This window comes from Platalea leucorodia (genome assembly GCF_965183815.1).
Source record: "Platalea leucorodia genome assembly, chromosome: 5".
In the NCBI taxonomy this organism is placed as follows: domain Eukaryota; kingdom Metazoa; phylum Chordata; class Aves; order Pelecaniformes; family Threskiornithidae; genus Platalea; species Platalea leucorodia.
The window spans coordinates 88,213,292-88,228,557 of record NC_138827.1 but is presented as its reverse complement, the minus strand read 5'-3'; the positions used below and the strand labels follow the sequence as shown (position 1 = coordinate 88,228,557).

The 15,266-nt window shown below is 35.7% G+C and overlaps 1 protein-coding gene across 4 annotated transcripts in view; it reads right to left on the bottom strand.

Annotated features, from left to right (window-relative positions):
• PTPN4 (protein tyrosine phosphatase non-receptor type 4) overlaps window positions 1-15,266 on the bottom strand; it is a 124,196-nt gene that overhangs the window by 25,595 nt on the left and 83,335 nt on the right. For all 4 annotated transcript variants that reach the window (XM_082311993.1, XM_082311991.1, XM_082311992.1 and 1 more), the window contains exons 14-16: window positions 8,520-8,654; window positions 7,091-7,249; window positions 1,632-1,791 (exon numbers count right to left, since the gene is read on the bottom strand). In XM_082311993.1, the coding sequence (XP_082168119.1) occupies window positions 1,632-1,791; window positions 7,091-7,249; window positions 8,520-8,654 (454 nt within the window). The remainder of the gene's footprint in view (window positions 1-1,631; window positions 1,792-7,090; window positions 7,250-8,519; window positions 8,655-15,266) is intronic.

Here is a 15,266-nt window from a genome sequence, read left to right as displayed (position 1 = left end):
AATAGCTAAATGAAGTCAAAATGGTGAGGGGTTTTTCTTAAAGTATTTGAGATGGAGTAGCAGGAGATACTTAGTGGTGCAGGAACCTGAGTGCATTCTGGTCAGAAAAGCAACTTCGGGGGGAAAAGGAGGAAAAAACAAACAAACAAACAAACAAACAAACAAACAAACAAAACAAAACAAAACAAAAAAAAAAAAAAAAAAAAAAAAAAAAAACACAAAACACCACACTCCAAATCTTAAATTTACAATTTCCCAAAATTTCAGAGTCATGCTGCGTTCCTTCTTCTGTAATACCCAAAATAAAAAGCCATTAGCAGACCAAATTAGATCTTCAATTACAACAGTGAACTGCCTTAAGCAAGGCTGCATAAATGTGGCCCATCGGACCACAGCAAACAATCACATTGACAATGCACACAGAAAAAGGAATCTCATTCTCATGCAGCTGTGTTGGTTTTGCAGAACTAAGAGGAGTTAAAAAAACAACTGAAAGTTATTTTTGTCAATTTGGTAAAGATAACTGAATACAAAGCAGAAAAACTTGATGAGTAAAGTAGTGTTATCTTTCAAAACAGAACAGTACTTTAATATGACTCAGGTAAGGACTGACAGAAGACAAAGCTGTTAAAAATTGTTTCGTTATTTAATTAAAGCAAAATTTTTCACAACGTTCCCAAAATGCTCATAAATTTACAAGTTTCACTTCTGCATGTTTTATTAAAACCTCAGCTATGAAATTAAATATGGGGTTTATGGGAATCTTAACTTTGTAATGAGGCCTGAGAGAACACCCTAGGCTTAGAATTCAGAATGCAAATAAAAATAAACCAAAGGCATTTCTAAAATACCAATTTTGGGAGCTGACTCATAATTTTGAATGTCTGAGGTTGGCGAAACTGTTTATACAGTATTTGCTACATCTGGATGTTAAACAGCTTTCCCATCCTGAAAAACATTTCTTGTCCCACATCAGTATAAAACCAAGAACCATTTGAAAACTTCTGGAAGGACAAAAAAAAAAAAAAATCACAAAAATGGTCAGTGAGATCTCACCTCAGTCAGATAATAATCAACTGACTAGCTTACTCATCTAGCACATGCTTAAGTGTGGAAAAAGAACTCTTCCTCAGATTTTGACATTCGTTGTCACAGGTCTCTTGGTAGAGTCTCTTTCTTGGAAATTCTGATGAGAAATGCAACCACAGATTCAAGAAGCCTCTCCTGACAAAACTGCTCCAGAAGCTGGTAGGCACTTTTAGGTTCAGCTTTTTGATAAAAGCTAGATTAAACACCAGTGGTAGCGTCTGTAAGATCTTCTTTAAAACTGATGGTAAATGACGTCTCAAAGAAGGGTTAGTTAGAAATTTCTGCATGTGCTAAAAAGCTAATGTTCAAAATATTTGCATATCCATCCCAATGTCGTCATTTGATGACACCTGACAAAGCACTACTCCAGCAGGTGGAAAAAATAGTGGGAGCTAGCAAAGAGGCAGTGTGTATGAGGGAAATGCTGCAGTGTAATGCACCAACACAACAACTCACTGAAACGCATTAGAACCAAACTCACGGAAAGTACGACTATCATTCCGATAAAAAGCAGAATGGTCAAACTGGATGCAAAAACTTACTGTGGATTTTTCAGGTGATGCAGGAACATCAAATGTTTCATTAATATGGTTATCCAGTTCTTGCTGTGAGTGTGAATGATGAATTTGGTTCCAACTGTTCTTTTTAAATTGTTTGGGTGGTAACGCAGGAGGCGGCCCATCTATAGGAGTCTCTTGAGATCTAAATACCAAAATAGAAGTATGAAGTGGAACAATCATGCGGTATTGGCAGTTCTTTCAGGGTTCCAAATAAACTGAAAACGCTAGAAGAAACTCAAGAATTTGAGAGCTGAATATCTATATGTATTTTTAGAATCTCAAAAATGTACTGTGGTGGAATATATTGGAAGTGTATGTTTGGACATGTTACTGCTTTTTTCTTGACAAGCAACTGTACACAGAACCAGTAAGTTCATCTTTTACACGACTTTTTTTTTAAATGGTTTTAGCACTCTTAACCCACTTTATGTTGGAATATTATAAAATTTACTGTATTTATACTCTGCACTCTTGCAAAAAAAAAATTTCTAAAATAGATATGTCAATGTGTTTTTCTCAGTAAGAAAATCAATTAGTTTGCATCTTAAATTAATGGCTGCAATTTAAATCTTAAAAACAGACAGAAGCAGCATAATGAAGTGCTCCCACACTATTTTTTGGCTTTTGATCTAAAAACAGGAGGAGTGCAAGTTGAAGACAACTCAACTGTCCCCCTGCATTTATTTGAAAAGCCCACTGGAGATGATAGTGTTCAATTTTAATTTTTCAATTTAAAAGTATATGGAAACATTTCAAAAGAACTTTTTTCCCCCTCTTGAACATATTCCCCTTTGAAACATTTGTAAAAATGGCATTCATCACATGCATTTTTTAGTTGAGTTATAACACCATTACTGAAGATGAAATAGCAGAAAGTTCTATTTTTGTTTTAGATCTGCAAGCACTCTACTGTAGACTAATAAAAATGTTCTCTGTGTTTATGTGTAATATGGATAATTTCCTTTATTAGTCCTTTTGGAACAAAAGCTTAGCTGTATGATTTGTATTAAATAAATATATGATTCATCTTTCATTATGTGGCTTTATATTTAAGAATTAAGAAGAACATTTTGAGAGGCCCAAAAGGGCAGTTATAGCACACAGCTCCCATTAACTTAGCTTGAATGCCAGTTTCTAAATACCAGCAAGGATACATGCCTTCCTCCCCATGAACCACATTAAAAGGTATTAAGTAATTTAACGACTTATGACAACAACCCACTGATACTAGTGGCAAATCAAAAAACCACCAAGAATGAAGTTACAGGTTTACAGCTAAATCTAAAGAGAATGCTACCACCAAAAATGGGTGCCTCCGTTCTTTCTTTCACCCACACCCATGGCCCCTTCCCTGAAGCACTCCGGTGCTCCTCCCGTGGCTAAAGCAGCTTACCAAGCAAGAAAAAATACACTGACTTTTTGGACAAGCCTGGGTAGCTCTCTGCTGGTTCAGCAAGGTGAACTGGTTCATCACAGGGTCAACCACGGCGCGGGGAGGGAAGTACACTCCCAGAAGCCAGAAATAGGACACTGTCCCTTTGATTATCAGCAAAGTGTAGTGGTAACTCATAGCATAACATCCCTCTAAAAAGCACGGGTAGTCACGTGAGTAGTCCTACTCTCTTTAACTGGTCTAGCCACAGTAAACGGCTAGCAGGGTAAGAGTCTCATAATGAGACAGCATAACATTTCAAGTTGCTGCAAGTTAAGAAAACCTAAGGCACACATCAAATTCCATACCGTATCATTTGTTTCTATGCAATTAAAGAAAGGCAGATCCCAGATACATGCTTTCAAATACAAACAAAAAAATCAGATCACAATCGTCTACAGTGATTTCAAACAAAGGACGAACCTCTTTCAAAAAGCATGAAAACTGAATGGGAAATGGAACGCTTCACTTTGAAAAACCACGTTTTCCATTTCAGTTTTAAAAAATTTACTCAATTTTCTTAGAAAACAAAATATTGATAAATTTTTTGTCAAGGTATGAAAACAGTATATTTGAAAAGATCCTAACAATATTTTTTCTGCATGTTTTTACTTCATTTCATATTTTTTTTCATGCAGTGTTAAAGAAAAAAGAAGTACTGATTATTCAGTATCTGATGTCTGATGAATCTCATGTTCAAAACACACTATGGAGTAAAAATAATATTTCTTAACACTTTTCAATGCAAGTGACAGTAAAAAAGATCATATCATCCTTATATTTTATTTTTCAGGATAAACATCTTTTCTAAATTCATTTTTTGTGGAGAAAGAAAAATATGATGATTGCCAACATTTGCAAAATGAATTTTCAAGGCAGCTATAAATTATTTAGACATTGACTTACAAAGGTCACCCAGAGCTTTTTAACTGCCTATGTATTTATTCATTCAAGTCTGGCCAGCACAGATTATTCAGCCTTTTAAGTGAAGGGCAACATAGTTATGTATTTTCCTGCAAACAATTACTCCTGAGAGTTTTAAACTGAATAAAAAAGGAACAGAAAACACGAGTAGAAGCACAAAAGGAGTAATTCCAATAAAAGTAAAAGATGGGATCTTAGTTTGACTAGATGTCTGTACATACATGTCAACAAACACAAATAAATTCCTACCGAACATGCAAACTCATAGAAAAGATTTGAAAAGTTACTTAAATGAGCATTTTAGAAGCAGCAATGCAAGTACTGTGATATATTAGCATAATGAATTGTGAGAACTAACAATCAAGCCTTGGGCAAGAACTTCATTGCTTTATGTTTGCCCAGTCAGCTTTGAATTTCCTTATGAATGCTTAGACAATGGCAGTGAAAGCAGCCTATTTTGCAGGCAAAGCAGCTCTCTGTTACTGCATTCAGCAATTTACATAATAATAAAATAACACACAAACCCTGGCACTGACAAGCTTTGGGTATTTTTGTTACAGATATCCGGTCCGACCTTTTAATATATTAAGCAAAAGTTTCATATGCACCCCCATAAATTTATTAAATTAAACACATATCACGTGCTTTTGGAATTTAAGGTTATAATTACCTCAGGGAACTACAAGCAGAAATCTCTCAATTTAGTTTTGAATAGCACATGCAGGCAAAGAAAAATTATGGTATTAAAGGTTGTATTAGCTAAGCTGTAAGATCCTTCTAAATGCACTGAAACTCTAATTTCTTTTGCTACATTGACTCCAAACTCAAAAACATCACTAAACCAACTACCCATCAGGTTAGTTCCTCTGACTTTCTGACATCTGTAAATTTGATCAATAAATAAAAATTCCCAACAAATCAGCAGATGGACTACTCAAATCTTTTCACTCAGAAAGGTCAAATTGTTAAGAAATAGCTTTTTGGACTGTAAAACAGTATCATTTTAAACTATATAGCTAATATGAACTTCATGACTACTACTTTCTTCGGTAAATCTCAAGTCTTGAATCAGTAACATCACCTGAAGCTTTCAGAAGACTCTAACGGGGTTCATGTATTTTTGCCAGTCAATGTCCTCATTCTTAAAAATATCTTATGCTAGATATCTATACTGGGAGATTAACTCCATTTTTAAGCTTCCAACAAGGGAAAAAAACAAAACTTAGTGATGGGAGAGCAACAGTTTTTCTGCTTGGGCATAAAAAGTGCAAAATCATGAACAAGAACAGCCATAGTTGCATAACTAATTTACAAAACCACTTCCTCTCTTTTTAAGACTCATTTCTATGGTGACTTACACAAGAAACCAGGTACTAAATAAACAAATCCTAAGGACACTCAGGAACATCTTTTACAACTTAATTTAGAGTAAAGGCATATGAATAAAAGAATATTTAAGGATTGTGCTTACTTCACTGTACCACTCTACCATTCAGTAAGTGTGTCTCATAACTGACTTCAGTTGGAAGTCTTGGAACAGAAGGAACCTGACCCTGTGTGGCCTTCGTACAGCAGAACTCTACTATGAGAAAAGATTCACAGCTGTTCCAGTTTTGAGACTTCCTTGCCATATGAATAGGTTAAAAAAGACCACCAAAAAAAGGGGGGATTTTATATTATTAGGCCAAATTACTGTTTTATAACTCTGAAAGCTAAATAACTAGTAGATGGTCAAATTATAACTATTGTACTGTATCATAAAAAGCATCTCGTGCTATTTTACAAAACTTTCAAAATTGTGTTCAAATACCTTCCCAGAGTAATTTTTGCTCAGACACAGGATTTGTTTATAAACATGTCATTATGTATGTGCTATTTTATAGTTCTCAAATGGTTTTAAAACCATTTGCACAATTTCCTTGCTAACAGAGATTATACAAAATTATGAGGGCAAGTTTAGCATTACAAATTACAAATTAGCCACAAATTATCGAGTATTTCAAATCTTTGAATAACTCAACGTTTTTTTTGTCATCCTTCTGAACTTAATACACTATAATAGTTTTTATTTTGCCCACCATAGCACAGTATCAAGAATATTCAGCTTCACTGAAAAAAAGCCTGATAATGCTATCTTAAAAAAATAGACTCTATAACAATATACAAAACATACTAGGAACCTCAGAATGCTGGGGTGCTAAAAGATATTTTGGCTAAGTAATTTGTAATGCTCACTCATACTTCTGTGTCTTGACAAAAAGCAAAATTTCCAAACTCACAGGAATTAAAAACTTTTATCACAAAACAACATACTTCAGTTCTATCAAAAAAATAACTTTCACTTCCGCAACCAGACACTGATAGGCACATTACAGCAAACCCACATTTTGGGTGGGTGGGGAAGGTATTGTAACCCTGCACCAGGAACACGTCAGATATAAGTCTTTACTTCTGTATCATTTACTTTTCAATAAGACCTATACTAATACTCCCTAAACAACAGCTACCTTTTTATTAGATTTTCTGGCTCTCCCTGACCCAAACATTCAGGCCACAAAAATGATCAGAGGGATGGAGCACCTCTCTTATGTGGAAAGGCTGAAAGAGCTGGGGTTGTTCAGCCTGGAGAAGAGAAGGCTGTGGCAAGACCTTATTGCAGCCTTTCAGTACTTAAAGGGGGCTCATAAGAAAGACGCAGACAGACTTTTTAGCAGGGCCTCTTGTGGTAGGACAAGGGGCAATGGTTTTAAACTAAAAGAGAGTAGATTCAGACTAGATATAAGGAAGACATTTTTTACAATGAGGGTAGTGAAACACTGGAACAGGTTGCCCAGAGAGGTGGTAGATGCCCCATCCTTGGAAACATTCCAGGCCAGGCTGGATGGGGCTCTGAGCAACCCGATCTAGTTGTAGATGTCCCTGCCAATTGCAGGGGGGGATGGACTAGATGACCTTTAAAGGTCCCTTCCATCCCAAAGCATTCTATGATTCTATGATTCAACACTAAATTCTTAAAGGCGAAGATTTCTGACTTATCTTCAGAAGCCCTGCATGCTACCATACCGCAACGACCAACAGAACTTACGGTGATGATTCCAGTATGATGCTATTAGCCTGGGTGGAAGATGGAGATCTGTGATTTACAAATACTTCACTTGGGGAAGTGTGAACTACATGGTCCACTAAATGTCCAACTGATGAGGGTCGTAACCGGGCTCCTTCTTGAGTGAAGGCAGAGTTGCGACTAAGAGGGAAAGCACAGCAGTGTGATGTGAAAAGAATATTATTATTCAATCTACATTTCTTACAGCACTACAAAGGAATGCTAAAATAATTATTTCCTCAGCGCAAGCATATGTTCATATACATATTTTTATTAAATGACTTAAGGTTTCAAAAATCACTGAAACAATTATGTTGTCAGATCAACATGCTGTATTTCATAATTTTCTTTTTAAAAATGTTAAAAAAATATTTTCATAAGCACTAAATGGCTAATATTTTTCTTTTTTTTCCTTTTTTTTTTTTTTAAAAAAGCCTGAAAGCATTATGGTCCAATGAACAGGCTACTGGACTGACAGTCCAGTCAATGAGAAGAGAAATGAATCCCCAAGAAGAAAAATCCTGGCTCTGTTCATAGCAGAACTTAACCTGAATTCATTAAGATGAACATTTTATCCCCTGCATCTTCTCCTAGAAGAATCGTAAGCTTTGCACTGAGAGTCTTATAATTTCTGTGACCCAAAATTTTCCCATTTGAAAACTAGCATAGTGACAGACATCTTTCTTAAAATGCTTTGAAATACGCATGATTAAGTTATATTACGCTATAAGCATCATTATTACACAATTTTTACAATAATTTTTAAATGCTACAGATATTTACAACAACAGTCTTCTGAATAATATGCCGCAATGCCAAAGAATCTTAAAACCTTCTGGTTTATGCAATACAAAACTGGGTAATACCAATTCTTAAGCCAGTTTCAGCACACTGAGAAAACTGGTTACTTTCCAAAAGAAATCAGGAATGATTTTTCACAAACTATAAACATAAAACAGAAAGCTCTATCATGTGAAAAGAGTGAGCTTTGAAAGGAAATGCAGAAAAATTGAGGAGAATAAACCTGAAAAGATTTCTGATTAAGTAATTTTCCCCGATGTTTTAAGAAGCGGTATTAACCAGAATCAATTATTTCTAAAATATCACAGAGACTTTATCATCAGGCTTTTTCTTAGCCAAATGAACAATTTAGTTTTAACTGTGCTTGAGAAAACTCAAGCTCTCAAATTTAGTGTAGCATGCTCCATCTTACACTTTTTATAGGTTGAGTGAGAATTCACCCCCAAATAGTTCCTCTTATCTGGAGCTAAATGTTCCAGAGAACCACTCGGCACACAATTTGTGAAGTTGTTTGTCTCTGTAATGCATTAATCCTTTTATTACACAAGTAGGTCACTCACATTAGAGGTAGACAGTCACTTCTAGGGAAAGAAGATTCGATGCTACTTACTGATTTGGGGTTCCAGGTGGAGACCGTGATGGTAGGCTCTGTGTTTCCAGCCTATCATCAGACAGTGAGTTCCTACTCACTACTTCCCAGTCCATCCCACTCATTAATTTCCGTGCCAAGGGTTTACTGGGGGATCTACAAGAAGAAAGCAAAATGACTAACCAAAAATTATATGAGCTAAGAACAAAATTACATAAAATTCACCACACTGAAACTGATGTTCTATCATAGGAAACCAAATTATATGGAAGAAAGGAAATGTAATAATGCAAAACTATATTTACATGGGCAGTTCTGTATTTTCTCAATATACTGTACTTCATTTTCTGTACTTTGTACAAGAATGTCAATGAAATACAGTCATAAAATACTGTTGGCTGGGAGGGAGACAGGCAAGATGGAAAAGGAACCTACTAACTTCACTAGGCATTTCTAATGCCTCAAAGAGGATCTGACTCAAACAGAATAGTCATTGAGAGGTCTGAACTTAAAAATGAAAAAAACCCTAAAACACCAAAGAAAACAAAAAAAATCCCCAAAACCTCTAAGTAACCAACAACTCAGCCATCTCAGGAAAAATAAAGCAGTGGAAACATCAGCCCAAAAAAACTCGCAAAGACTCTGAAGAACTGAAAGTGGGGTAATCATCAACATGGCAACGGAGCTACCGAGTTTTGTTTACTCATCAGAGATTTCCATCATGGTGACAGACTTTCTTCCACAACATGTTTTGTCACCTGTAAGGCAGATGCAATCATTCTATTTAAACTTCTTTGTGGGTAACCAAACTTCATTTGGTTTTGTGCCAGAAATGTCCTTCAGGTTAAAGGTTGTTATCACCAGTGGTTTTTATACAAAAGGAATTGTATTTTCTACTCGTTGCTCTTTCTCAATATTGAGGAAACTTTTTCTTCTCATTCTCCAGTCATCCCAGGATACCTACAATCCCCTTCTGCTGTTTCTTTCACCTATTTCTTAAGCACAAATAAGACCATACTTGCTATCTCTCATGAAATACTATATTTCCCTTTTATACTGGAAATCATCATATGAATCATCCAAGAATTGTGGTTGCTTTTTTCTTAGCATCACATTGGATGGTTCAGTCATCCTGCGACTAAATATACTCAGACTTCTGCTGGCTTTTATTTTCAACTGAAAATTTTTTAGCCAACAACAAAAGTTCTTTTAAACAATCTTTATATGTCCTGTGTATTTTGTGTTACTGGGTTTTTACTTTACTTCTACTACTTTGATGGTGCTATATGATTCACATTTCTCCTCTATCATTACTCAACCCTCTCTTGTTCCAGTGACACCTCAGTTTCATCAGTCTTTTGTGCCATGATCATTTCATTCCCATCTGCCTCTATATTCCATCACTATACTATACTCTACTCTTCAGCTTTGCAGAATGAGGTGACAACACATAATTGTATCAGCATAACTCCTTAATTTCTTTCCCCAGCTCCATACACCCGTATTACAAAATAACTTCTGCCTTTGCTGTCCTTGGGACACATGGTAGCTGTTCTTTATCTTCATCATTATCACCTTACCGACATACTGAATGTGCAAGTCCAGAAAGAAGAAACTTTGAGAAATTAAGGAACTACCCGCACACAAATTACATCCTTCTGAAAATGAGAACCTTAGTTACAAATACATTTTTGCTTCTCATGGAACTTGAAACTCAATGCAAGCCACCACCTTAAGCAGACTGTTCTCAATATTATCAGAAAGTGCACAACAATAACCAGCCAAGCATCACATTGAATAATCTATCTTCACATGCAGAAATACGTAAGTCCTATGGATGCCAACAGTGTTTGATACTAAAGGAGTGGTGATCTGTGCGTGGAGGGTTTATTTTTGTTTTTATACCCCCAAGCAGTTCTGAGCATGTATTGCATGCTGCTTTGCTGCTCTAAAGACTTACTGAATAACAGCTGACAAATTTCAGACAGTTAAGTCAGATGGGCTATTCTAAATACTACTGTTTCAGGTCTTATTCCACCTGGGAAAAAAATCTAATAGTATATTGATATTTATAAACAGGTAAAATACCAATTATTTAATTCCTGAGGAAAAACACATCCAGTTTCTTAGCATGCTTCACTGTATTTAAGCAGTATTAATTTGATTCAATAAGTAATTAGCTTGATATCATGTCAATTAAACCAACATTTCAGTTTCTGTAATTTGTTTCAAATGTGAGCAACTCAAACCACTTAGACAGTTTTCTTCACAACCATAGCAAATTTGAGCAGTTCTGAACAGGTAAAATAACAAGAAACCAGCAGAACTGAAATGCATGTCTAGTGTTATCCGTTCATTGTTCTTCTATTAATCAAAGCTATCATCAGCTAGACTTTGCTGACAGCATGCTTGCAGCCAGCAGATTAGCACCAAGAGCCAGCTCTGCCGAGAAGTGGATTCTACTAACCAAAGAGTGGGCTGAGGGGAAAATGCAGAGGAACATAATATATCCAATGCTAAATTAGGTAAATACAGTACTGCATATACAGTCTTTTCTGACAGACATGTAAAGGCAGCTATTGAACCTTATTTACCTTCAGTGAAAAAGCAACAAGTTAAATATAGGAAAGTTGATGGTTTGTTGTTTGGGGTTTTTTCTTTTTTTTTTTTTAAATGTGCCACAACAGTGAAAGAGCACTATCCTTGCCTGTATAAAACAAAATAAATTACAAAGAGAGACACAAAAGTATATAGTGAGGGGAAAAAAACACTTTTTCCAAACATTAAATTGACTGCTTCAAAACAAACCCCACTGCATTGTATCTCAAGTCATAGTTTGTAAGTACGTTTTTGAAAACTTCCTCAATCTGTGCAAAATGAACATTACTCTAAAATAAGGAAAGCGTCACCTTCTTCCCTGTCAAAATAATCCAGTGTTAAGAAAACTCACCTTTTACTCTGGGTAGGGTCTGATCTTTCACAAATAATACCTTACTACCATGATAAACAGCTGCAGTGTTTATCAGCAAAAGTTCGTTTCAATTATTTTATTAACAGCTCTAACCTCAGAGTCCCACCCACTCATGCTTGTTGCCTCCATTTCCTGTCTTTGCAGAAATTTCAAAGAAAAAATTACCACACTGCAGCACTGAACTTCTCAGTGCTGTGGCTTTCTGATACTATTTCTCCTGCCAGCACTCCTAAATCTAACAATAAGTTATTTTTTAATTAACTTTTAAGATATGTTGTGAAATATTCCTGCAAATTTCTCCTGTATCACTAACACCTTATAATATTCAAATAACTTTCTCATGCCAGAGTGCAGCTGAGGAGATGGGAGGGGGGAAGTAAGCTGTAAAAAACTTTTGAAATGCTTTGATGAACTTTGACATTCTAAATTCCATGTTTGCCTGCTCAGTCTGGATGCTTCTACTGCACCCCAGCACAGGACACTGCTAGTTAACAGAGTAAACTATTTTCAGATTTAATTTTTGGTGTATCTGCAGAGACATTCCTAAAAAAGCTGGAAGATGTCCAGATAGCTATATCTGGGTAGGGACAGAGACTGAAAACTTTACCTGCCCTCAAAATCAAGAACAGTCTTACGAGCTGTGATACTATGTCAAATACAAAAAACGAGTAGCGGGGATGAAATTACATAATGCAACTAAAAAAAAAAAAAAGCATAACATTATATTAGCTCAGCTACAGTACACAAAAGCTTTCAAAGACAGAATTTGTTGTGCATCCCACAGCTGAAGTGCTAAATTCTCACAGGAGCTGAGAAAGAAAGAGGGTATTGTTTGGGAATACAGGTGGGAATCTTTTAAATCATTTCTGTCGCAAAAAGAAATATAACCTGGAGCTACAGCCTTGCTTTGTATTTTGACAAGGAGGACAGGGAATGCGTTTCTCAGCAAAACTGGCAACTCCTGCTTCAGACCAAGAGACTGAAACTGTATACAAATCTGCAGATACACCACAAATGACATATGCATTTTAAAGCAACTGAGGAACTATTTCATTAACCTGAATAGATGCACAGTTGAAGCAAGATTGGATTTTTGGAAACAGAGATTGCAACTTAATGATAAGGAGTTTGCAAATACAAATGACTGAGATACCCACTCGCTATCACACAATGCACATGAACTACCTTCTCTCAGCTCCAGTACACACCGTCAGAACTGAAGTGGAACATTTTGCAAGGACTCTAAGACAGAAGAGTGCTCTTTAAGAAATCTCTCAGTTCATGACTTGATCAAACTTTTTTCACTTTTATTATCTGCTTTCACTTTTATTATGCTGCTGGGAATCCTTATGGGTTTACCTGGGTTGTGAATAGCCTGCAACAAATGAGGCCAAGAGAAGAGCTGTAATAAAGATGGGGGGGGGGGGAGGAATCTGAACTGCAGCAACAGTCTTCTAAATGTGGAAGTGAGTGCTGCATGAAGATTAAGAAAACAGCATCTACAAAATGTATCAAATTTATTACAGACTATCTCCTTCACAGTAACAGATTCCTTTTTTTTTTAATTAATTTTAAATATTTTTATGATTTGGAAAAAAAAAAAAAACCGCCCACGAATACTACTTCAGCTAATTTTAAAGTAAAATCCTGAGGACAAACAGCTAAGCCTGCTAATTGTAGGTTATAACTCCTTGTTTTATTAAAGTGGCTGTTAAGAAATTTTATTTTCATGTTTTGTGCTCTGTATCTATGTTCCGCTCAGTGTGCAAAGGCTAGACAGATGATCGTTATTTGTGGTAATCACCATTTCCCAATTTAGAACAAATAGATCACTCAAGTAACATCTCAATGTAACTGTCAGTGTTATTTTCTTACAATGAAATGATTCAAAAGTTTGCTTAGACAGTATTAGCTCAAATAAGGCAGTTTCTAGTTAGATACTGATGAGAGCACAGAGTGTAAATCTGGATAGCTCTAGAAAAAAAACTGAAAACTTTTTTTTTTAGTTTTTTAACTGATGTTGAATAGATCTTCTAACGTGGTAATAACAAAAGCAACAGTAATTATTTAATTTTTTTTTATGTGTCCACCTAATTCTCAAGAAAGACCTGACTGTAATGGTAGCACACTCCTGGTTTCATAGCAAAAGGCAACGAATACCTAGCAGAACTTTCAAAAGCAACCAAAAGAAGCCCACTACTTGACAGCTTAAAAAGCTGTTCAACGATACGATGACTTTGTCTGAGAAAGACACACTGAGAAAGAGAAAGGCAGGTTCCTGGAACAAAAACCACATTATATCTCTAAAACCTTAAAAAGCAAAATTTATCCTCTGTATGAATACAAAAGGGCTAACATTTACTCAGTATTTCAACTTGAAATGTAAATGTTTAGAAGACAAGGAATTAAAGATAATGTTCTTAGATTAAGCTTCTTGAACCACATGGTGTTCTAAAAATGTCTTATATTTGAAGTTTTTTCACCCTTGAAAATACTAAAAGTCTTTACAATTGAAAATGCATTAACTGCACACTGTGATGTGGAGGACAGAGGAAGAAACAGATGATCTATTAAAAACCTTTCGAGGTGTGCCTGTTACAATACACCATTAATTTCAGTTCACTGTCGTATGCATATATGCCTCAGACATTTATTAGTCATTAACATTGCTAAACAACTCAAATGGTGAGGATGAATGCTGTATTCCTGAATCTAAAAACAACAGTGGAAAATAAAATTACTGAGAACAGAAAAGCCAAGTATTTTACTAACTAAAAAAGCCAAAAAAGACTTGAGAAAACATCAGAGCAATTCTAGCCATGGCTTTCAATTTTATCCAGAGTATATATTACAAAATATGAGTGACCCCAGCACCACTTGTTCAATTTTGACTCCAAGGGAAGAGTGCCATCTACTGAATAAGAGTTTCTAAAATGATAAAATATACTCCTGAAAACCAAGTATAGTCTCTCCTCCACCCTATTTACTTGTGAGGAATTGCCAAGTTCAGAATGCAACAAGAAAAATAGTTTTTAACTGATTCGTAACTGTCATTTAAATAAATAAAACTCAGTTGTCACGGTGTTGAGTTTCCTGAGTACTAAAAAAGCTGCCCCAAGTAAAAATCTAACCAGACTCCCAAAGTAAATTAAATAAGAGTAAAAAATAACTCTACAGCACACAGAACAAATTTGTCTTATAAAAATCTACCTGTTGAACAAATATGTTGCAACGCTTCTGCCCCCAAATCCTTGTAACATGGAGCTGAGTATCTATGGTGTGCCCAGCTAAAAACTCCGATTATATTATATTGCACAGGGGTAAAGAAGGGGCGAGTGGGCAGGAAAGTAAGGCAGAATTCACCAATGCTCAAACAGTGTTTGCAAGTACTTGAGAAAGGCTGCTGGGCTTGTTACTAAAGTCAGCGAGCATAAATTTGAACTCCAGATCTCCTTAAGGGGTAACTATGCTAAAAGACATTCCCTATCTCAGTAAAAGTATAAGCATAAAAAAAGGCACAGAGCATGCTCCCTGCTCACAAGGATTCTTTCCATTAATGATCAGAGCAGACTGCCAAATGGATACAGCAGCAGTTTTACTTTTGAATGCTGTACCATAATTTCTGAATGAAGAACTAAATCTATGTCTTGACTGTTTTCTTGTAATCACTAAACCCCTCAGGAGTCTGAAACACAATTAAGTAAGAGATTCTATGATAAGCCAACTACTCTGTGACAGAATACCTTCAGAAGCAGCTCACTTCCAGCTCGAATTTTTCATAGTAAAATACCTCATTA